At 34.9% G+C, this 24,755-nt stretch overlaps 2 protein-coding genes across 3 annotated transcripts; both read left to right on the top strand.

Annotated features, from left to right (window-relative positions):
- Positions 1–232: 232 nt before the first annotated feature.
- Positions 233–3,228, top strand: LOC140665203 (uncharacterized). Its single transcript, XM_072890998.1, has 5 exons — positions 233–1,433; positions 1,591–1,676; positions 1,757–2,072; positions 2,318–2,421; positions 2,498–3,228. Exons 1-5 carry the CDS (start codon positions 233–235, stop codon positions 3,152–3,154), a joined length of 2,364 nt encoding a protein of 787 aa, XP_072747099.1. The 3' UTR covers positions 3,155–3,228.
- Positions 3,229–4,518: 1,290 nt separating this feature from the next.
- Positions 4,519–24,489, top strand: Ctrip (E3 ubiquitin-protein ligase ctrip). Of its 2 annotated transcripts, none has more exons than XM_072889571.1 (25): positions 4,519–4,650; positions 8,894–9,229; positions 9,537–9,845; positions 11,153–11,239; positions 14,063–14,426; positions 15,259–15,440; positions 15,858–16,031; positions 16,111–16,487; positions 16,648–16,932; positions 17,027–17,407; positions 17,487–17,659; positions 17,735–17,909; positions 18,016–18,238; positions 18,348–18,588; positions 18,700–19,108; positions 19,516–19,704; positions 19,784–19,969; positions 20,059–20,250; positions 20,335–20,540; positions 20,734–21,156; positions 21,247–21,499; positions 21,593–21,838; positions 21,925–22,254; positions 22,336–22,654; positions 22,750–24,489. In XM_072889571.1, exons 2-25 carry the CDS (start codon positions 8,923–8,925, stop codon positions 22,944–22,946), a joined length of 6,228 nt encoding a protein of 2,075 aa, XP_072745672.1. In that variant the 5' UTR covers positions 4,519–4,650; positions 8,894–8,922; the 3' UTR covers positions 22,947–24,489. The 2 variants fall into 2 exon arrangements, with proteins under 2 accessions (XP_072745672.1, XP_072745671.1); XM_072889570.1 differs by having other exon boundaries at positions 20,734–21,168.
- The last annotated feature ends 266 nt before the right edge of the window (positions 24,490–24,755 follow it).

Here is a 24,755-nt window from a genome sequence, read left to right as displayed (position 1 = left end):
GAGACTACACAATGCCAGATTTAAATTGCACAAACGTATTATTTATCATTAGAATTTTACAATCACGATGCTTAGTTCATTGTCCTGTAAAAATTGAAAGATGTTCGAACTAAATAGTATTCTACATAATTATAAATGCAAAGATGTGTGTATTACACTTTCTAAAAATTGAAAAATATATATATAGATATATCGCGCGTTAAAACAATATAATAAACTCAACAAATACAAAATGTGCGCACGACTCTTAGCATGTCCGTTGTGTTCTCAACCTGGGTTTTTAACACTTGACGCATTGCGTGCTGGCCTTGTAAGTGTAGCAACTCGACCTCTCATATGTCCTGTCTGTAACGAAGTGCTTTTAGGCATAGATAAATTAACTATACATTTATTTAGTCATACAATCAATCTAAATAGTAATACAGCAGAGTCATCTAAATATGTTGCTGCCAATGAGCAAGTTGCACTTTATAATGCGCACAATGTTGCTCTGCAAGATTGGAATGTCTTAAAAACACAACAATCAGGCAAAGTGCAAACGTCAAATGACAACAATAGCACAGAGCTGTCAGATTCTGGTACAGCAAATATAGAAAACAATATCCCTATTGTAAATTCAGAGTCTCAACAAGCACAAAATCAAAACTTGTTAGTGAAAAGTGGAAACCAACACAGTTTGATGTCAGATTATAATTATGATGTGATAAAAGTAAGTATCTTTCCACAATCAAACGAAAATCACAACTTAGTGTTAAGACCAACTACAAGTTTGCAACAAGGAGTATTAAAAACAAATTGCACAACTCAATATTTTTGCAATGACAATATTAAACATTTAAATATAATCACGGAAAGTCCACAAGCAGAAAAAGCTATATCTGACATAATCACTGAAACAGAAAAAGTGACAGAAAATACAGATGGCAACATCTACCCAGATATTGAGAAAGAATATGAATCAAATAATAGCCAATGTGTCGCAAAAGAAAGACTAATAACAAGTTTAATTGAAAAAGAAAACGATCTCTCAAACTTTCAATCAATTCAGAATATAATGCCAGTTTGCACAAATGTATCATCAGAGGAATGTTGTGAGAAACAAAGTTCTAATGCAAGAGAGACTGTGCTTGAGACAAATGCTGAATATCAAGATCAAAACTCGGAACAAAGAAAAATGTTATCTCACACATGTAATAAAATTTTCCGAACTATAACATCAAAAGAAAAGACAGAACGATGTAACATATGTGGCTTCCACTTTCCTGACACTAACATTTTGGCTTTACACAAACAATTAGTGCATGAACAAGATTCAAGTAATATCCCTGGGAAAATTCTTAAAAATTATTCGTGTCATTTGTGCTCCAAGGTATTCAAAATGAGAGGTAGTTTAATGGTACATATGAGAGTAGCGCATGTTGGACACAATTTAGGCAAGTAATTATAAAATTAATATATGTATAGTTATTTAATTAATATATATATAAGTTATTTAATATATATTAATTATATTTATTTAATTAATCATTTAATATAATATATAAGCAAGTGCAGAAACCCAGCAAACTTCATATTATTCACATGTAACAGGTTCTTTTCCTAAAAATGGCCAAATCGAACTTACATGCAGCGATACTGGGTACACTTGCCCTACATGTGGAAAGAAATTTAAGAAAGTGAGAATATTGTTTTCTTTTGTTTATAACATAATTTTGACAAACTGCTCTTAATAATCTCATTTATATTCTTGTTTCAGGAACAACATGTGATACAACATTTGAAAACTCATGAAGGTAAACAGTGGGAATGTGATACTTGCAGTAAATTGTTTACCACCAAGTATTTTTTAAAAAAACATAAACGATTGCACTCAGGAGAGATGCCATATAAATGTAAAATATGTGACAAAAGTTTCACCTTTCAACAATCATATCATAAGCATAGATTTTATCATAAGGATGAAAAACCTCACAGCTGTGCTACTTGTGGGAGATCATTTAAAGAACTTTCTACATTGCACAATCATGAAAGGATTCACACTGGAGAGAAGCCGTTTGCATGTGAAACATGTGGTATGTCATAGAAAAATGATCATTAAACATGAGTTACTGCGATATTAACAATTTATCGCTCATATTGTTTGTTGATTAACTAATTTGTTTGCGCAGTGTCTGTAACATTATGATGTGCTGTGCATGATGTACTTACAATTAGTAAAAGTAGGTAACTTCCACGAAAAATGTTGTGCATTTTATTTTGTAAATGTACAGGCTCTATATAATATGACCCTCCTACAATGCTATACTAATTTCTGCAGGAAAATGTTTCCGTCAACGTGTTTCGTATTTAGTCCATCGTCGAATTCACACAGGAGTGATGCCTTATAAATGCACAATGTGTGACAAAAGCTTCCGATACAAGGTAGAAAGTAATTGTAAAATATTTCAATCATATATTTTGCCTTTTAATAATTTCCACATGGAAATTATGTTTACAGGTGAGTCAAAGAACACATAAATGTCCTGCACAAACGTCAGGTGGCATCCAGCAGTTTGACACGATTACACAAGATGCCGACGACAAAGCAATCAGACCACAGAATAATACTTTTCAAGAAAATCAATCGAACGTCGTTGATAATGATGAAAACAAGTTTGTCTTTATAATAAATTCCCAAGGACAACCTGTTTTGGCACTACAATCAGAGATAAATAATATATCTTCCGAAAGAAAAGAAGAAAGCATGGAATTTAGAGATGTCGATAACACAAACAAAGATTCAAGGAGTGCTAACAACTTTAACTCTGCACAACTTGAAGAATCTGTAGAATCAATTAAGAAAGTACAGGTTAATGAAAAGGTAGATATAAAAAACACAAATGATTTCTTCTCCATGGTAATGTCTCCTCTCGAAAATAGCATATCATCTCCTACTTTTGAGATGGAACACTTGAGAGTATCTTCACCTAAACATAAAGAGGATTCGATAAATAATTATACTAATTTTCCAAAAGTCTCTGAGAGTGTGCAAATGAATACAGTAGACTCAGGTATAGAACAAAGCTTCAATCGTGACAAAAATGTCACCGATACTTTACAAACCATAAATGAAGAATCACTGAAGGAATTATTATATGGTATGGATAGAAAATGAAGCAATATATATATATATATATATATACCTTTTTGTAACATGATAGTACAAATTAACAATACATATTAACATTATTGTGATTTAAATCATAGATAAAATATAGAGATATTTATTCTAAATGTAAAACTGTTATTGTGTTTTGTGATTGTTGCAAATGAATTATCATCGTTAAGGCCAGTCTACAATGGCAGTAAGCAATACAGAGTAAGGAGTAAGAAGTAACAACTGACGAATTAAAAGCCGGGAGTAACGAAATGGGCAAATCCCATTTCATACTCCTTACTTCTTACTCTTTACCGCTTACTGCCATTATAGACCGGCCTTTATATATCAATTAGTGCAAAATGTAAATAATTTTCCTACTTGTTTAATATCTCTTTGCCGAATAATTAAACCTAAAAATAATCGAATATAAAGTATATCTAATTGCCTAAATTTATACATACTTGCTGTTAATAAAAATTCTTGGAAAATGCCGATAGTTATCGTGACAAAATTACTTACGGAATATATCAAATGCTTGCATCACTTATGCATCGTAAACAAGTTAAATAAAATTATTACAAACAGTACGAATTGGTATATCGAAAATATAGCTTACCTCGCGATTAGCATGTTTTAAAATAAAATTATGAGTGCGTGGACTTGGACATAACCTGCTAGATCTTGTCAAATAGCGATATCGATTAGAATCGCATCAACAGACTTAAGGCTGTGGCACATGAAAAAATTTTAGCAGTAAGATGTAAGCAGTAACTAAATCAACCAATCATAGTCGAGAATCATAGCAGCCATTTTAATGGGTCATCTACAATGGTCGTAGAACGTAAGGTTGCAAGCAAATTGACCAATGACAGTCAAGTATTTTCAAAAATGCTTGACTGTCATTGGTCAATTTCCTTGCGACCTTACGTTCTACGGCTATTGTAGACGAGGCTTAAAACGTAAGCAAAGCTGAAAATTCCGTATAGTTGAAATTGTTACGTCTTAAGTCTTAAGGCCGCCGCACACACTTTTACATAACGCATAATGCACATACGTAAGGAAACTGATTGGTCTATAAACACATGCATAAGGAATTCAACCAATCGAATTCCTTATGCATATGCATTATGCGTTATGTAAAAGTGTGTGCGGCGGCCTTTACGGCTTAAGTTTTTTTATGTGCCACAGCCTTTACTACCTCAAGGCGAACTTGCACGAGTGATTTGAAAACACCCCGTTCTCGTCTGACCCGCTGATTGGTCGGCGTGGAAAAATCACGACTCGTCAACCAATCAGCGAACGCGAATTGCGACGACCGATGAGCTTGCTCGGGAATCCACTGAAACACCTTGCGCGTCGCATCTGTATAATCATTCGGGTCGAGATATCTCGCGGTAGCAGACGACGCAAATGGATCGACTTGACAGCTCACTCTGTATTTTCACGTGTCCCCTCGCGCATCGCATTGCGTAACTGGAGTCCGACTTCCAGGGAGGAGCTCCCTTTTTGCGGTGAGTAAGAACGTTATTCGTATACGCTGGCGAAAAAGGATCGGTTACACGGCCGTGTCAACCGATCGCGTGTCGCGTGCGACGGGAAAACGCCACCGATCGGACAGCTGATCTCAGGGCAGGCTGTTTTGATATCGCTCGGGTTTCGACACCGTTTATTAACGGCCAATTAGCCGTCGCCAAATACGTTTTTTTTTTTCAGCCAATCGTATATCGCATACTCGAGATCGGAATAGCCAGACTCCGACATCTGTTACATGATAAACGCGACGCATTTTCTCGCTTCGCTCTTCTCCCTTTTCTGCCGTTCCTCCTACACGAGATGCGAGACGCGACGCAACAAGCCCTCGTCGCGTCTTGCGTATATCCGTGTAATTCCACACCGTCGCAGTGGCGCATACAATTTCGATCGGTTCGAATACGCGTATGATCAATTAGACCTTGAAATGTTGAGCGAACGTGCTTTATGTAAACGCGCCGCGTCATTTTACAGCAGCGGATCTGTAAAGCGCACGAGTGCTAATAGATAAGGTTTTATCGTTGAAGACGCTCGAGCATTTTCTATTCGCTTTGGAAATTTCGTGGTTATCAAGTGACAATTTTTTTCAACGACTCGAGCTTGTAAGTAATTTATAATCATCAGTAAATTCAAAGTGATATGTGTGAGCAGTATTATTTCGAGTCATATCGAGTAAACAGCGTCATAAATAATCAGTGACGACGATCTGTAATATTTCTACTTGGCTCTATAAAGGTGAACGATGACAAAATTATTTCACGCGAGCGTCATCAATTTCCGTTGGCGATAACACGCACGTCCATGGTAAATAACGTGCGTTACATAAACGGCAAGTGCGCGAGAGGTACATATATGATGTGAGAGGTAAACGTCGCACATGTATATACGCATATGTATATATATATATATATATTTTTTTTTGTATATATATATATATATATTTTTTTTTTTTTTTTCACGTACAATATTTTTTTACGACAGAGAATTCGATCAATCGATTATGTGTACGCAAGAAGGGATAGCATTGTGTGCAAATGACGTGCGAAACATATCGTTTCGATTATCTCGGAAAAGCTCAATTTATATAACCGAACTCGACTACAATCAGGCCAATTTTTACGATTTATAGTAAAAATAAAGATTTAAAAAACGACCAAGCAAGATGGCCGTTCGCGCCGTGTTGACCATCAGTAACGGCAGACAGTGGGTGCGTTCGAGCAAAAACTAGTAGTGTCTCTGTCTTTGTTCAATTTTCAGGAAGTATAACAAAGATAGAACGAACTTTGTTAGTGCTAAGCTTTTCCCCGAACGTACTCGGTGTTTCTAAATCGAGGAAGAAATTTTGCGCACGCGCAGCAAGAAATATCATCAAGGAGAAATAATCGTATATAATCTATTTTATTTAAAGTTATCCTAGTTATCTTATTATTATATACAGCCCATTAGATATCGTGCAAATATTTTTTCTCGTATCATGTTGAAATAAGAAATAATTTTTTTTTTCTAAACCATCGTTCGCACAGGTCAATAAAATGATTACTTTAAATTTGGAAATAACTTGATGCGTGCTACAAATTTCTTCATTCGTCTTTAAGAAATTAAGAAAAATTACTAATATTATAATAACATATAATATCAATTGGAGTAACAAAAAATCTTTATCTACACCCTGCGTACATTGCGTCATGCCGTGCATCTAAGCACGAGTCTGTCAAACACCGTCACGTGACTAGCTGCACAGGTTCTCGCATGCGCATGGAAACGCGCACGGTGGGATTTCTCCCCAAGTGGCAGGTTTCCGAACGTAACGGAGATAACTGGTTTCTCCTCTCCTCCACTCTCCATCGTTTCTCGTTGTGCGTTGTGCGTGCGCGTGTGCGTGCCTTGTCTGTTTGCCTCCTGCCTGCCTGCCTGCTTGCGTCCGTGCATGCGTTGCGAGCTAGCTCGCTTCGCTGGCGTGTGACATTGTCGACGGGGGCGGAGCGTCCTGCGGCTACCCAGTCCTAACCAACCCGAGACTTGACAGTGTAGCCTGTAGCCTGTAGCCTGTAGCCGTCGCATTCCGTCGACCTGCCTTCAGTGCGTCTTGGTTCGTTCGCTGTGTTGTTTCTTATTTGTTTTTTTTTTTTTTTTTTTTTCTTGTGATCGGTGGTGTGTGTACGTTTCAATCGCTCTTGTGCGCCGTGCGCGGACGTAGCCACGAACGCTTTCGATATCTACGCTCGTTACTCGTTACATATCTCGATCCTTCGCGTGCGTGCGTGCGTGCGTGCGTGCGTGCGTGCATGCGTGCGTGTGTATGTGTCCGTATGCAACGATAAAACGAAGGGGGAACGAAGGTTCTCCTCGTCTCGCGTTTCACCAAGTCGAGAGAGGATAACTCCGCTCGTCGCGATGCCCTGGGCATGTTTTTCCCACATTCAGGTAAAGATACGTACATACATATACACGCACATATCCATACTTGAGTTAACTGTTTTCAAAAAGAGTCCCTGATGAAAGCATCGAAAAGAGTGCGTGGGGCGAGCGAGCGAGCGAGCGAGTGAGTGAGTGAGTGAGTGAGTGAGTGAGTGAGTGAGTGAGTGAGTGAGTGAGTGAGTGAGCGAGCGAGCGAGTGAGTGAGCGAGTGAGTGAGTGAGTGAGTGAGTGAGTGAGTGAGTGAGTGAGTGAGTGAGTGAGTGAGCGAGTGAGCGAGTGAGCGAGCGAGCAAATGAGTGAGTGGGTGGGAAGGAAGGGCAGACGAGAGGAAGGGAGAACGAGTCGCAGGGAGACAGGCGGACGGGAGGGTGTAGGGATAAGGGCAAGGAAGAAGGGGGACTTCTCTCTTTTTTGGAGGACTTCAACCTGAGGTCACAGCGAGCGAGAGAGGAGAGCGCGTGCGAGTAGGACGAGGAGAGAAACCCCGTCCTCCATTACTCGATCGCGAGCAAATGGTGGCTCGCTCGCGAGTCTTTGTTACGCTACAAATTCAGAGTTTCGGAGTATCTGGGTTCGAAGCTCCCTGCCTGCTCGCTGATGTCGCTGACTCGTGCCTTTATCGTGCTTTGTCGCGACTGAGTAATCACCCGGATCGGGCTGGAAAGGGGCAAGGGGCCTCTTCGCCGTCATGTCAACGGCACAATTTCGCGTTACTCAGTGATATCGGATGGACGGAACAATCAGCCAGCCAGCCAGCCAGCCAGCTAGCAGTCGCGTACTGTTTGTTATGATTCTCGGTTCGTTACTATCTCCTACGGCGAGGCGCGGGGGAAAAAAATATTAATTGCGTATCGCGACCAACCGTTTTATTTAGTCACGCTCTTGTTATCCGAGCGCATATGGCTCGCGTCGAGGCATGAATTTTTTTTTTTTTTTTTTTTTTTTTTTTTTTTTTTTGGTGTTAGAAATCGCGCTGTCGATATCATTGTGAACGTCATGTTGCTGCTGCTGTCCGGTTCAACATTCGTTGTAGCAGGTAGTAGAGATCGCGAATGCAACGACGACGAAATCGCTGAGCATCCTCGACGGGCATTTAATTCCTATTGTGTGTTCATTTAAATGCGAACACCTGACCGTCGTGAACTTCCATTTCGTATCTCTGTGCGCGAACGGGCGACTTGGTTGAATTTCGAATGCGATAATCGAAAGTAAACGCTCGCTTTGTGTGTGAGCGATAGCATTATTAATATTTTCCTTCAATAATGAGAAGGCTGTAATAAGGAAACTCTTGTTCTCCTCCGTGTATCGTGGTCTATATGCTATACGACATTCGACCGATTTCATTTTTAATGACGTGTTGGTTCTCTTCCATTGTGTTGTTTTCATTATATTACGCACATTTACATGGACATAGAAACGTTATATGATAACTTACAAGTACATTAATTTAAGACTTAATTTATCTGACTCCTCCAGCTGTTTTACTTTCGAAAAAAAATATCTAATCTATTTTTTTCTAAAATATATTTAAACAATTGATTGGTAAAATAATATTTAATTATAGCAAGTTTTATTTTCAGAAATTATTTTATCTATTGATTTATTTAAGAGATTAATGAAATTAAATTTATTAACATTTTCTAGAAATTCTTTTTAGCTATCTAAAATTATTTATCAAGCATCTTATTTTTAGCATTTTATTAGATACTATAATTATAATTGTATGTAAATATAAATAAGAAAATTTGCTATATTTGGTTATATTTATATAATAAAAAAATTATGCATTTTATTTTTTCATTACAGACAGAATAGTGGCATGAGTCGATTAATCTATGGCAGATCAACAAGATCAGTTGTCATCAGGGGGGTCTGTAGAGAAGGCCAGTGCTTCAGCAGACACCTCTAAACTTAGGGGGAAAGGCTCTAGTAGTGGCTCCAGTGGTTATAGAAAACGACAAAGTACTGGTACAATCTCAGATACGGTGGAAGAGAAAAGGCGTAGACAGACCACTGGCGATCCACAAGCATCCCAAGTTGACAGTAACACAGCGCACACACATTTGATTGATTCTTCCAAAGGAGAAGGTAGAATCAGAGGTGAACGACGAAATCATGGAAGTGGCTTAGAATCTTATCCAGGTAATTATACATTTATAATTTAATCAGAATATTTATATATAACATACATAATTTTATTTGTTTTCTCTCCTTTTTTTTTTATATATTATTATCAATTTATGTATTATAATGCTATTGTGCAATTTTGGCTAATTTCTGTCCATTATTGCATGATAGTGTGTAACAATTTCTTACTTCAATTTTTTGTTACACTTTGATATTATTTAAGCTTCTAAAACTTTTTCTTTTTTTGTAAACCTGTTAATTAAATTATTAATTGCAATATGTGACATAATTAATGACCATATTGAAATATTGTGCAATACAGATACTGACTGGAGATCGCATCATAAGATTCATCAAGCCAGTTATAATAGTGGTAGCGGTACAAGGGTGCGTAGTGCAGCTAGGACGAATTTGCCAGAATTAAATTTAACAGCTACTGATTGTGTGGCATCGCGGACTCGTTCTCGTACGCCACAAAATCCACAAGCATTGACACAGGGAGTTAGCAGTTACGATCTGTCACTGCCTAGTGGATACAATAGCCGAAAAACAAGTACCTACAGCAACTTGGTAGCTTCATCGAGTGCGACGCCAATCACTAGTCATCCATCCACGTCGAGAGGAAGAGGAGGTTAGTGCATATTTCTTTATTTGATATTATCAATTGCAAGACGTGATGTGTGATTTGCGTGAAGATTCAATTCTGTTTTGAAATTGCTTACATTGATTATATTGAGAGAAAAAAAAACTCCTAAAACTGATGACAAAATATATATCTTTGAATCAAAAACTTGATATACATGTGTGGTTCGTGTAATTTATATATATATATATATATATATATATATGTGTGTGTATATATATATATATATGTGTATATATATATATATATGTGTGTATATATATATATATATATATATATATATATATATATATATATATATACATATATATAATCAATTATATATATATTTTTTTGTTTTCTTCATTTTTAAAAAATATTTTAATAATAAAAGAAGTGTTTCTTTTTAATGTAAATTAGAGCTGTCTCTAATTTGACAAGCGAACAAGCAGAAGATGAGTAAGAAAGCAATGCGAGCTATACTGCTCGCTTGCTCACATTTAGTTAGACGGCTCTTAAATCTTAATAAATACAAACATAAATATTATTTTAAAATAAATATTGAGAAATTTTAAAACATAAAGGAACAAATAAAATTAATAACTTGTTGTGAATAATTTGTAACAAATGTTATTTGATAAAAGAAGTAACTTTTTTAAAAATTTTAATTAACGGAAATTATTATGTTTAAATTGTATTATTGTTCTGTTAATTTAAAAAAAAATATTTCTTTATTAAATACTATAGAAAAAGGACGACAAGTATAGTTGTGTGTAAATTTGTTAGGTAATTTTTTTTAACAATATATATACACATGGAGAAGGAGCAAGAACAAATTGCTTAGCATCAGGTAGCATTTTAACTTATATAAAATGCCAACAAGAGACTCTTTATGAAGTTATATCTTTATACTTACACATATACACATTACGTTTGTTACATCTCTACTTGTTCGCTAACTTGTTAACAGAGTTATGTGAAATCAATTTTCAAATATGATGCAGTACAAAAAAATACTAAAATTCTTTCTTTTGTATATAACACTGAATTTTCCAATTTTTAATTAATGAGATTTTGTGCGAATTTGCATACTATATTATGAATTTTGATCTAATATCATGATCAGTCATAAGTTATGACAAAGTGTTATATGTAATTGTGTGTGTAAACGAAAAAAAGAATAATAATGAGACCATTATGAGGCATATGTCATATATCAATGAAAGCGAAAATGTTTCAAGAGATAGGAATATAATAAAATTTAGAAAATGCAAATATTATCAAAATAAGAGTCATAGATCAGACTGTATCATTAGGCCAGAGGATGAGCGAATGTCTGGAAGGATTTGTGTCTGCTGTCAAAGCACTTTTTCCAATATCAACACAAACCTACCATCAAGAAGGTAAGCTTAAGGAGTACACACTTCGTACTATATTTTCTTCCCCTTATGTTCTCTTACAAATATGCGAGTAGCTTAAACGAATATCAGAATCATTGAACTTCATTCTGAATTTGTTCCCTACATCCATATGCAAGCATCATCATTTACTATACTTAATATCAGGTAAAATTCTTGTATGTCAAGCTCATTTATGCATGATATTAGTTATGTAAATATATTTAGAGAGAAAGAGAGAGAGAGAGAGAGAGAGAGAGAGAGAGAAAGAGAGGGGGGGGGAAGATAGAGAAGCAAAAATACAATTTCAATTTATATTTTATTTATATTTTTAAATTTGATAATTATTATGAGATTTAAAAACATTGTCACTTAACTGACGTGACATAAAAAACCTAAATTCTTTAAATGTTTTCAACTTTTTATTATGTATATATAATAAAATTATATATTATTTTAATAGTTTTTAAAATTGGATATGTATATCATAAATATATCATTATATATATATATATATATATATATATATATATATATATAATTAATGATATATTTTAATATCTATATAATATTATCTCAAATAATATTGGATAAATATTGTATTATGCCAAAATTTATAAACTATGCAAACATTTTCGTAAAGTTATCTATAAACATATCATACAATAATCAAACATATTATACAGTATAAGACATAGATAATTTTCTAATAATTAAATTACAATTATAAAAAAAAGTTAGTGTGATATGTAAAACTTCATTTTAGTTTTTGTATGTTATACATGTACATTTTTTAAGTTAATGTTAAAAAATAATCTTTAATTTAAAATTTTTTTACAAAATTATACATTCAATTTACTATTTCGAAATTGATTATATCATGTATAAGGTAAATTGAAAAATAGATATATTCTTCAATGAATATTGTCGATTTCTTCATAGACTAAGTTTTTAATTTTTTTAAAAATTTAAAAAGAAAATGCGAGATAGATTCGAAAAAAAACATAGTATTATTTAAATAATGCAATTATATAAATATCTATAATTAATATTTAAAAATTTGGTAATATTTTTTTATTGAAATTTTGTATTTATTAGTTTTATATGAATTTTTAATGTAAACATTTTACTCTTAAGGTAATGTGTTCAAGTTACCAGAATTCCTGTAAATCTGCCATTTTTTGATCACATCATTACTTTATGTGCATAACCTTGAGGTGTATATTCTGATGTCTCTTTCACAATAATTAATAGAAATGATTAAGTATAAATAATAAATAGACATTTATAAATATGATTAGTAAAATATTGTATTGGATTATAAATCAAAGAATTTTTTTCTCTTATGTTGATTTATTATTATAATAGTCAGAGGGAAACTATTATCTTGTATGAAAATCGATTTTTATTACATTATATCTTGGATAATCTTATCACATATCATCATTTCTCTTCTATAATTACTGAGAAATTCACTATTATAAAGTTTGATATTTATGTAAAGCAATGTATATTTTGTTACATTTTGTTTAAGAATTAATTATGTATATTATAATGTATAAAGGATATATAGAAAATATTCACGTACTTCATTATATTCAAAAAGTCTCAATAAGTTAAACATATTTTTTTCTTTTCACGGTTTTTAATATAGTGAAATTAATATGTTTTATTAATTGAATATTTAATGAAAATTTAAACAAGAAAAAACAATGTTACTATTATAAATAGGTTTTAATTCTCAATTGTTTTTAGAATTTACAAATATGTAGTTTATATTAAACGAGAGAATAACTAAATTTAATTTTTTATCTTATGAATCCTTAATGTATGATCAAAAATGTATTGAAAATGGTCAGCTTTTCTCAGACTTGTCACAACATGATAATCATGAGATTTATTTTTTACTGCATTTAGTAGCTCCAAGAATATTCTTTAAGCCCAGGAAATTTGTGAAGATAAAGATATTTTGCATAGATGGCTTTTCAGGTCAAATTTCAGGTAATTCTGCAAAAAAAAAAAGGAAAAAAAAAAGAAAAAGAAACCCCATGGTGTATCAGACTCGAATACCTGAACTAGTACAAAGTTGGTGAAAATTTTTATTTATTTAAAAAATTTTTTCACTCAGGTAACAGGCAAAATTTTCCACTGCTACATGTACGTGTAAATTATATATTTGAAAACCACCAGAATTAAACTTAAAAGTATTATGTTTTTGTATAATTATTTTTACATTTCATCTGTTGTAATTATCTTTGTCGTGGCATTAAAACAATATTACAGTCTAATCGCGATTTCTAATTTCTGCGTACTAGGAAAAACGTGCAACACTTAATGTTGCTAATTGCGTGATTACGAAGCTGATTAAAGAAGTGGAGCTAACCAATTTTATATAAAAAAATTAATATAAAATTAATATACACAATTTTATATAAAAATTAATATAAAATTGTTCAGTTTTAAATGTGTGATCAAATAGGTATTTATCTCTACAGAATAGATAAAAAATTGTATATAAAATGGCATGAAACATTATGATAGAAATCATACATCACTTGTATAATTATCAAATTTGCGAAAATGTTTGTTTTTCATAATTATGTACATATACACAAGATTTATATATATATATATATATATATATTTTTTTTTAGAAAAATATTTTACATGCATATGACGCTTAAAAGTGTAAATATTAAAAAGATGTTACATATTTATATCGACATTTATATAACAATGAAAGTCTATGCGCAATTAGATGGTCATATAACGAATCTCAATCTTTATCTATGTATCTCAACACGATTGTGTGACATTTGAATATTTTAGATTCGAAATCTCACGGCGGAGCGGCCTGTAGCGCAACGAGTAGCAGTACGAGTAGTCAAGTCCTGGGTGTCAAGTCCAGCATCAGAGTGGGTAACGCAGCAAGTAACCCTGCGGAGAGTGGTGGGGGGGCGTTGGCACATGACGGGGCAGGCACGAGTGGCATCGCGTCGACGGCCACTGCCAATCCACCTGTGTCTGCCGCCGCTTCTGCCAACCCTGCACACCCTCATTCTACACACAAGCATCTGCTACGTTCTCGCGCGAAAGCTTCTGGCGAACAACCTAAGGAACTGCCATCGAGCAACAAGACTTCAGGGAAACATCATAAGAAAGACTCTACAACGGGTGCCTGTTCGAGTTCTAGGTAATTATAATTTTTAGGTATTTTTTTAAATATCTTTTTTTTCCAAACTTAATTGCAAATTTGGTGATGAGATTTTATATACGAGGGTCATTTGAAAAGTTTTGAGCCTAACAATAAAAGACTGATTTTTAATTTTTAATTTTTGCTACCTGGGATGTTTATTTTTCAGTATAATCTCCCTCTACAATGCATTTGGTCCAACGCTTCTCTAATAAATGTATCCCCTCTCTAAAATGAGATTAAAATGTTCACTCGAATGTGTTTTTGATTGATTGAAAGCAAATCATCACCCATCTTGCGCAAAACTTTTTCATATGTAATTCCTCATGCAAAACATAAATACTATATAATAAACCTGTCCTCTAATATCATATCATGGACTTTTTTGACAATTTTTTGACGTTGATGTAGCTTTTGGGCGTCCAGTACGAGAGGTCATCATTTACACTTGTATCAACCATGTTTAAATTTTGCTATCCATCTTTTTACCGTTGCAAATGAAGGAGCAGACTCTCCTAATACCATCTCACTATTAATTTCTGTTGTCGATAAACCTTTCAAAACGAAGAATTTTATCATTGCACGATATTAAGATTTTTCCACTTTTGAAATTACACACGTTAACTTTGAGAAGCTATAACAATATGAAAAAAATTATCTAATTGTGCTGACATTTTATACGTGTTTATATGACAGATGGAGCGTTGCTAAATGTAAGAAAAAATATGAACGCTATCTAAGTGTTGTAGGCTCAAAACTTTTTGAACAACCTACATTAATTAGTTAAAATATATAATAATAATAATAATACGTGATTGATATCATGTTACAGACATCGCTCCTCATCGCGCGTGAGGAAGCCGGTGGTTGAGAGTGGCTCTGGAGGATTGGGTGGTGTAATGTCAGGCAATGATTCTATCAGTGCCACGTCAGTGTCATCTTCGATTCCTAGCAGTCAGTTAATTTCAACCACAGGTGAGGAGGAGTCGGCATCAACTGCTACATCTGCTACAGGTTAAATATCATTAATATATAAGCTTAAGATTGATATTACGTTCAATGAAAAAGTTTGTCGGACGTGTCGATTAGTTATTAATTAGAGAATCTCTGGAGTCTTCTTTGCAGCAATTGTCTATCCGATAGCTAATCGGCATGCCTGATAAATTTTTGTCGTATAAATGTAATATTAATTTAGCCATTTGTAATCAGAGCTCACATTAAGTACTCTAATGCTTTTATTAATTAATACAAATTTTTATTTTATTATAATATTAATACATGTCATAATTTTTTATTTGTTAAAAAGTTATGTATATTAATACATTATATTAATTTTTGATATTAAGGCCAGCCGTTCACAAAGGACTACATTTTATTATATCAAGTGCGATTATAAAATTGAATATTAATTTTTTCTTTTTACATATAAAGCCAGTGGAGGACCATCTGGAATGTCAGGAACGACCGGTGATAGCGAAAGTGATGATGGAGAAGTCGGACGATTGCAAGCTCTGTTGGAGGCCAGAGGATTACCACCTCATGTGTTTGGTGCATTAGGACCGCGGATGCAACACTTACTTAATAGGAGTATGGGTGCAAGTTCTGGTATGATATGTATAATCGTGTATGATTGCTGAAATATTACTTTTATTCATGCCAATTTAAATTAATAATTTTTATTTAGCTGCTAAGGCCCAACAATTATTAGCTGGTTTGCAAGCTGTTGAGGATGAGGGAGAACAGTTGCAGGCTGTTATGAATATGGGCGAGATTCTCGTAATGGGCAACGAAGATACTTTAACCGGTTTTCCTGTTAAGCAAGTGGTTGCAGCTTTAATTAATTTATTAGGAATTGAGCATAATTTTGCGATAATGACCCATGCGTGTCGTGCCCTCACGTATATGATGGAAGCATTACCGCGATCATCCACTGTTGTAGTAGACGCGGTCCCGGTATTCTTGCAAAAGCTCGAATCGATCGAATGCATGGACGTAGCTGAACAGTGCTTGACAGCATTAGCCATGTTGTCACGCAGACACAGCAAAACAATCTTACATGCGGTATGTATTGATTGTAAAAAAGATATTTTGAATTAAGCAAAACATTTTATACTGTTTTATACTGTTTTACATTTAATATTTTACAAACGAGACTTTTGATAACTTGTGATTAACTTTGAATGATTCCTAAAATTATTGGAATACTATTTTTTAATTCCAGGGTGGAGTGTCAGCTTGTTTAAAATTTGTTGATTTCTTTAACATTACGGCACAACGTGCAGCATTAACAATTACTGCAAACTGCTGTCAGAATCTTCATCCTGATGATTTTCACTTGGTAGTGGATAGTTTACCATTATTAACGAGCAGATTGACGAATCAAGATAAGAAGAGCGTCGAGTGTGTGTGTCAAGCATTCAGTCGATTAGTTGACAGTTTCCAACATGATCCCGTGATGCTGCATAAAATTATCAATGCCGAACTTTTACAGAATCTGCAACAGCTGGTGCGTATTACATTATTAGAGTTTAATATATTTTTTATTGGAATCATTTTTGGGTCTTATTTATAATATGTTACTTTATATCTTTTTATTATAGCTTATGATTACGCCGCCAGTTAACAGCACTAACAATTTCATAACTGTATTACGAATGCTCTCTGTGATATCGAATCGCTGTCCTGATCTGGCACAGCTGTTGCTGCAACAAAATATAGCTTTCACATTAAGTTATCTTTTAACTGGATCTCTTGAAGTAAAAACGGAAGATGTCGAGTTGGTGCCGCGTACACCGCAGGAATGGTTCGAAATTACGTGTCTAATCGAAGAACTTATGCCTCCATTACCGACAGATGGAATATTTAGTGTAAATAGTTTACTCGAAAGGACAAGCAATCAACAGGAGACTGTCCAGTGGGAATGGCGCGACGAGAGACAATGTTCTCATCCGTTCAGTACTATAGATTCTAGAATTATTGAGGTGATTGTCTATGATTGCAATGTATAAGTACATTAATCAATCGACAAGTACAAAGCATTAATTGTATATACTATTTCAGATGGCGTTTCAAAATGGTGAAGATGAAATATGCCTTTCCTCTTTAGGACGAACTTACACTATAGATCTGACTGTGATGAAACAAATTAACGAGGATATAGGAATGGCAAGAAGTATATTTCGCAGAGTAAATGCCAATCCCACCGAGGGAAAGAGTCCTACTTGCTCATCTAGGTACGAATTATATTTTGGTAGAATTTTATTGCCTAAAACAAACACATGTTAATATAATTTTGTTATTGATTGCAGTATGGATGTCGTGCCTCCGGTAATCGAAACAAACGAATGGCTAGTGTCTTTTATTCGAACTTTATTCTCTGTACTATATGAAGTTTATAGTAGCTCAGCTGGGCCTGCTGTAAAATGCAAATGTCTCCGAGCTCTTCTTCGTATGGTGTATTATGCTTCAACTGATTTGCTTAAGGTGAAATAAAATATTAAGTGAGATAGTATATTATATATATGCAAATAGTACATATTTTAATATTTACAATATACTTTATTTGTAAATTTTTTTTTTTCATATACAGGATGTTCTAAAGAATCAAGTGGTCTCGTCTCATATAGCTGGTATGTTAGCGTCGCAAGATTTGCGTATAGTTATTGGGGCTCTTCAAATGGCGAGTATCTTGATGAAGAGATTGCCACAAGTATTTGGGGTTCATTTTCATCGTGAGGGCGTGCTACATCAAGTTCGTCAATTAGCAGATCCCGAAGTACCTCTTGGTGTTTCACCACCCAAGTGCCCTTCTGGTAAATTGTGTTAATAAATTACCGTCCTACTCATTTTCGTTTTCGATACATTTAATCCACTATATAATATATGTAGATAATATATTGTGTTATTTTATGTTGCATTTAGGTACGTCATTACCAAGCCCACAGCCAGGTCCGTCTAATACACCACTTTCTTCCACCGCAATGTTGTCTTCTAGTAGTGCCACGTCTCCGGTTGTCTCTCCATCTTCAAATGGCAACATATTATTTGGCACAATCGCATCATCATGCCAATATAAACCAAATATCAGTGCTTCATTGGAACCACATAGAACAGAGTTAAACAGTAGCGTAGAAGAATCAAGTACACCACAAAGTGCTCACCTGTTAGTACAAAATGTCTTTACTGACAATTTTACTTTTTTTTTTTTAACATAATTGTGTTATATTATATACATTATATAAATTTATAAATCTCTTCTTTTTACTTATTATAGAAGAATCGGTGATGTGCTGAAGAAAAAACGACAAAATAAAAAGGGTCGTTTCTCGAGATTAGCTGGTACCACCACGCCGCAACAAACTCAACAGCCAGAATCTCTATTCACCGGTTTCACTCCGAAAAACAATCGTTTTCTAGGGAATCTTAATCCAGCCAAATGGGGCCGAAAATCATCCTCGTCCAGCACTAGCGGCGACAAAAGAGACTCGAGTTCGTCCACGAATTTGTCGAAACCACCGAGTAATCCGAGCTTAACTGGCGGAAATCGGGATAAAGCGAAGACGTGGGTGCGTGAACAAGCGGCCCAATTTCTGGCAAGATATCAGGACGACGCGCCTTGTTCACATCCAGCTCTAACAGTTCTCGCTCGACTGACTGCTGCGATACAGCGATTGCAATCAAACGTAAATACATTGCACGAATATATATAATATATATAGGCCCGTATTCAGAACACGCTTACAAAGATGTTAGCGCGTTGTTATGCAATAGAAGAATCTATATAAAATTTATATAAAACAGATTCTTCTATTGCATAACAACGCGCTGACATCTTTGTAAGCGCGTTCTAAATACGAGCGATAATATATAAATTAAAACGTGTATATATTATTGTCACTAAACACATGAAACATAAAATAGTAAGTACATTTAATATATCTATATAATATATATAAAATATATAGATATACTAAATGGTACTTACTATTTTATGTTTTATGTGTTTAATAACAATATATACGCATTTCAATTTATACATTTCTACCAATTTATATAATCCACAATTAATTGAACAATTTATTATACCCAGGAATTAGACGAAATGTTGTCAGCGTTAACGGAATTACGAGATATAGTCCTCGAAAGTGATATATCGCCCTTTGAAATGAATTACAGTGGTCTTATCAAGGCTCTGTTAAACTACCTCACTACCATAGATGCGCCAGGCAATCGTTATGACCGCCTTCGTATGTTTTGGAAATTGTTTGCAGAGTCCACTGTAAGTAGAAGCGATCTGTTCACACTTATTCGATCTCTTCTAAATGCGTATGTATGTACAATTGTAATATTTTATTCAGATGCAACAGAACAACGACATCATGGATCTTCATCCTGGAGCGTTTGGTGCTTTAGTAGCCAAGTTAAACAGTTGCGTCGCACAGCTAGAACAATTCCCAGTGAAAGTCCACGACTTACCCGCGGGTTCTGGTGCTGGTCGCGGTGGTACTAGTGCTCTCAAATTCTTCAACACACATCAACTTAAGGTAATTATTTTACGAAATTTAGACGTTTCTAAAGATTGATTCGTTGTTTTAAGCATCGCAATATGAACACAAATGTTTTATCGGTGCAGTGTAATCTTCAACGACATCCAGACTGTAATAATTTAAAACAATGGAAAGGTGGTACTGTAAAAATAGATCCGCTTGCCTTAGTACAGGCAATCGAACGTTATTTGATGGTACGTGGATACGGTAGAATACGCGATGCTGACTCGATGGTCAGTGACGACGATAACAGCGAGGACGACATTGACGATACTTTGGTATGTATATAATTTATTTTCACGACTTTTAAATTATAAAAAAATCAACAATATTGACAATCACGTATATCTTTTTTTTTCAAGGCGGCAGTTGTGATAAGCCAGGGACCGCCTAAACATAAACTTCAATTTTTAATCGGTGACATAGTTTTACCCTTTAATATGACAGTTTATCAAGCGGTCAGGCAATTTGGATGTTCCGGAGTGGATCATTCTGAGGCAGAGGCCGATAGTGAACCGCCGTTAGGACATGATGCGGTATGGGTGCAAACCCACACGATATACTACAGGTATTTTTAAATATTCTGAAATGGTCGTGCGCGGTTTTTCTCCTGCTATGTTATACTAAATGTGTTCATTCTGAAAATTGCCATATAATTTTTTCCATTTTACTTTATTGGCATTAACTAGCTTATCCACAATAATATGATAGCAAAAAAGTATATAATTCTTTTATATATATTTTTTTATTTCTATCCACAGACCTGTACCAGAAGAGGATGCTGCAACTTCTCCAAAATCAGGATCAAGTTCACAGGGTAATAGCAGAAAGGGCAAGGGAAAAAGTACAAAGATTAGCTCGAAGAGGAAAGAAGACAGTCTCTGGTTAGAAGGCACTGTTCCGCCACAGCATTGTCCCCTCGCGCCATATCTATCTCCCACGTTACCACCTACAGTAACCATTACGGACGCTTCTCTCGATGGATTGTGTCTGCTGCGACTTTTGCACGCTCTCAATCGTCACTGGGGCATACTATTTCCTCATCTAAAGAGCATGAGTTTACTGTCACCTCAGGATTTCATTAACAATAAGATTGCTGCAAAAGCTAGCAGACAGTTGCAAGATCCGCTGGTGATCATGACTGGAAATTTACCATCTTGGTTACAACAGATCGCGACTGTCTGGTTAGTACAATGGTAGATTAATTTTTTTCTATATTATTGTGTATAGTTCAGAATTTATTTATAATTCTTGAATGTATGATTTAATTTCAGTCCTTTCCTTTTTCCGTTCGAGACGAGACAGCTACTGTTGTACGCGACATCATTTGATCGAGACAGAGCTTTGCAACGTCTCTTGGATTCGGCGCCGGAACTCTCGGGTTCGGATAGCCAAGAGCGTGTTACACCACGTTTAGAACGGAGAAAGAGAACTATCTCGAGAACAGATATCCTTAAACAAGCTGAGCAAGTGATTCAAGACTTGGCCTCTAACAAGGCTTTACTAGAAGTGCAATACGTCAATGAGGTTGGTTACTTTTACTTGTACATACATATGTTTCCATCAAGTCAAATCTTATTGCATTGTCTTTAATCTAACATTTGCATTTGTTGTGTACAGGTTGGTACTGGCCTTGGTCCAACTTTGGAATTTTACGCTCTAGTCTCCAAAGAACTGCAACGCGCCGATTTAGATCTGTGGCATGGCAGTTCTAGTCCTACTGAAAACGGATACGTTAATTCTGCACACGGGCTTTTCCCAGGACCGATACCTTGGAATACTAAAGTGTCTCATCTAGCAAAATTAAAAACCAAGTTCAAATTCCTTGGAAAATTTATGGCGAAGGCGATATACGATTCCAGAATGGTAAAAAATTATTTCTGCAAAGCTTTTTGCAATGAATTTCCTTTTAATCATTTATTTATAATGTGTTTAATCTTTTCTCATTTTAGTTGGACTTGCCATTTAGTTTAACTTTTTATCGCTGGTTACTGGGAGAAGAGCATACTCTCACATTAGCAGACTTGGCATACGTATGTCCTGACGTGCATCGTACCCTCAGCAAACTTCAAGAGGTTGTGAGGAGAAAAGAAGTTATGGAGAAGGATCAAACATTACGGCCGCACGAGAAAGTGCAATTAATCGAGGCGCTTGATTTAGACACATGCCCAATTTCTGACTTGGGCCTCGTATTTGAATTGCCAGGTTATGAGAACATTGAATTGAGAAAAGGTGGTAGCGAAATATCTGTTACTATTCATAACCTGGATCAATATATTAAGGTAATATAGCGTTACATTGACGACTTTTCTTTGCCGAAATCGCTCGAAAGACATTACGTATTAATTTCTATAAAATTTCAGTTGGTAGTACATTGGTTCTTATACGAAGGAGTATTTAGACAAATGGAGGCATTCCGGGAAGGTTTTGAATCGGTATTCCCTCCATCGCAATTGAGACTATTCTTCCCGGAGGAGTTGGAGGCGGTATTCTGTGGGCACGCACAAACCGGCGGACAATGGGACGTGAAAACTCTTGCAGAGTGCTGTAGAACCGATCACGGTTACACACCTGACTCACGCGCCATCCGTTTTCTGTTCGAAGTTATGTCCAAGTACAATAGCGAGGAACAGCGACAGTTCATTCAGTTTGTTACTGGCTCGCCACGTTTGCCCGTTGGAGGTTGACACTTTAGCACTTTTATCTTTCATTTATTTTATATAGTGAGAGATCACAATGAAATTCACACGTGCCTTATATATATATTTTTTTTACAGGTTTCAAGAGCTTGACACCTCCGTTAACAATAGTGCGCAAGACTTTCGATCCATCTATGAAGACCGATGATTTTCTACCATCAGTAATGACTTGCGTCAACTACCTAAAACTGCCTGATTATACTACTTTGGAAATAATGCGGGAAAAGTTGCGGATAGCTGCGCAAGAAGGACAACACTCGTTCCACCTCTCCTAGAAACGGATAGGAGATCGGCGCGTCTTTTTTTTTTCTTTATTACACTATCTCTTGTATTATTTTTACAATATTCAAACCGCGAGAATTATCCGAACTGTATTTAAGATCTATGTAAAATTACGCATATTTTCAGCAAACGAGCAAATTCAGCGACAATGGTTTTACTCTTTATATGAATCCTCTTATGAAGATATTCTTTTTTCTCATTTCTCATAAAATGCTATACATTGGAATAATTCTTTTTTTTTTTTTTTTTTTTTTGTTTATATCTCTTTACCAATATTTGGATTGTGATATACTTTGACCAGGAAGAAAAGTGCAAAGCTGCATAATCATTAACCAAACCGCGTGAGTTTATTCTTCCGCGGTGCTAGGAATCCGAGTGGCTTGCGAGCGACCTCGTTTTAGGGGAAAAAACTTATCTTCAATGTGTTACAATAAAAAAAGAAAAAAAGATTGTAAATATAGTTTAATATACACAAGTCGATATAAATACTTTATATGATAGTAACAAGAAATAATATTGCTATGAAACACTATACTAACTAAATATAATATAGCCTGAGAGAAAAAGAGAGAGAAGGGGAGAGGACGTTTACTAGCATAAGTAAATTTTATATCAGTGATGCATTTAAAAGCATCGCCATACATCGCCAATACCCCGCGTTCCACGATCGCGGAAAACTCACGAGCTAAAATCAGTAAAGAAACGGGCACCTTCATGATGGGAGCGTGCAACCGCGTGTCTTATGTTAAAACGCTAATATTCCGGATACACACACACGCGCGCGCGCGCACACACACACACACACACACACACACACACACACACACACACACACACACAATGACTGCTATTTCTCTATTTTGTAATCGATCTCTTCGTGTTCGCTGTTTAAGTTCCAACCGAAAATGCAATGCGCGAATTATGTTGCGCAACACTCCTACATTTAAGTTTAATATTAATCGATGTGCAACATCTATTAATATTATTTAATATTTTTTTCTAGATATAAATTAGTTCAATTATTATTTAGTTGTATAAGAGAGTGCAACCAGAATCGCCAGAATCGCCGTCGTGATATATATGAACCGAAGAGAAATTCGGATACCCATTTACTTACAGGCAAATCGTCGTATTTATGAAACAAAAAGAAAATGTAAAAGAACTGTATCATACAAAATAGAACAGATATAAAATGAGTGAAGTTGGTGTATCAAATGGATATAATACAAGGTACATTAATTTTTTATATCATAAAAACGCGGAATCTATAAAAACCAAAAAAGTAAAAATGTATGAAGCATTTTGTCTAAATCGTTTATTTTAAATTCTTATATTGCGAATATTCGTATATAATGTATATGATCTCGTAGATACGCGACAGCGGGCGTTTTCTCGATTTTGTTGTATTTTCCAGAACTATCGGCTCGCTTGAGAGTATTCGGCGAAAAACAAAAGTTACAATTTACTTTATGTTGTTATTAATAAACCAAAACGTAACATTCGCATTTTTTAAAAATATACCACACACTGACAAAATGATTTACGTTACATTTTCAAGTTTAAGCGTGTATAATATATTTGAAGATTATTTTTTTTTTAATTTCTTAATTTTTTCTTTTAACGAGAAAATTTGCGCATATATTTTGCAAAGAAATAATTCATCGACAGGAGAAACACATAGGAAAACTGAACATTCATCCTTGTAAAATGTGTAACAATTCAGGATACACGATCCACAAACCCGTCATTAATATTATCAAACAAAAGATATATTTATATCGATTTAGTATGGTATAAACGAA

Source organism: Anoplolepis gracilipes, chromosome 4 (genome assembly GCF_047496725.1).
Source record: "Anoplolepis gracilipes chromosome 4, ASM4749672v1, whole genome shotgun sequence".
Taxonomy (NCBI): domain Eukaryota; kingdom Metazoa; phylum Arthropoda; class Insecta; order Hymenoptera; family Formicidae; genus Anoplolepis; species Anoplolepis gracilipes.
The sequence above is the reverse complement of the archived record's forward strand: the minus strand, read 5'-3'. Positions and strand labels throughout refer to the sequence as shown.

Excerpts from the sequence above, each read along its gene's own strand:
- LOC140665203 (XM_072890998.1), top strand. The coding sequence starts at position 233 with ATGTGCGCACGACTCTTAGCATGTCCGTTGTGTTCTCAACCTGGGTTT. Across the intron at positions 1,677-1,756 it reads GTGGAAAGAAATTTAAGAAA|GAACAACATGTGATACAACA; the intron begins GTGAGAATATTG and ends TTCTTGTTTCAG. Across the intron at positions 2,073-2,317 it reads GTTTGCATGTGAAACATGTG|GAAAATGTTTCCGTCAACGT; the intron begins GTATGTCATAGA and ends TAATTTCTGCAG.
- Ctrip (XM_072889570.1), top strand. The coding sequence starts at position 8,923 with ATGGCAGATCAACAAGATCAGTTGTCATCAGGGGGGTCTGTAGAGAAG. Across the intron at positions 11,240-14,062 it reads ACAAACCTACCATCAAGAAG|ATTCGAAATCTCACGGCGGA; the intron begins GTAAGCTTAAGG and ends TGAATATTTTAG. Across the intron at positions 19,109-19,515 it reads TACAGCGATTGCAATCAAAC|GAATTAGACGAAATGTTGTC; the intron begins GTAAATACATTG and ends TATTATACCCAG.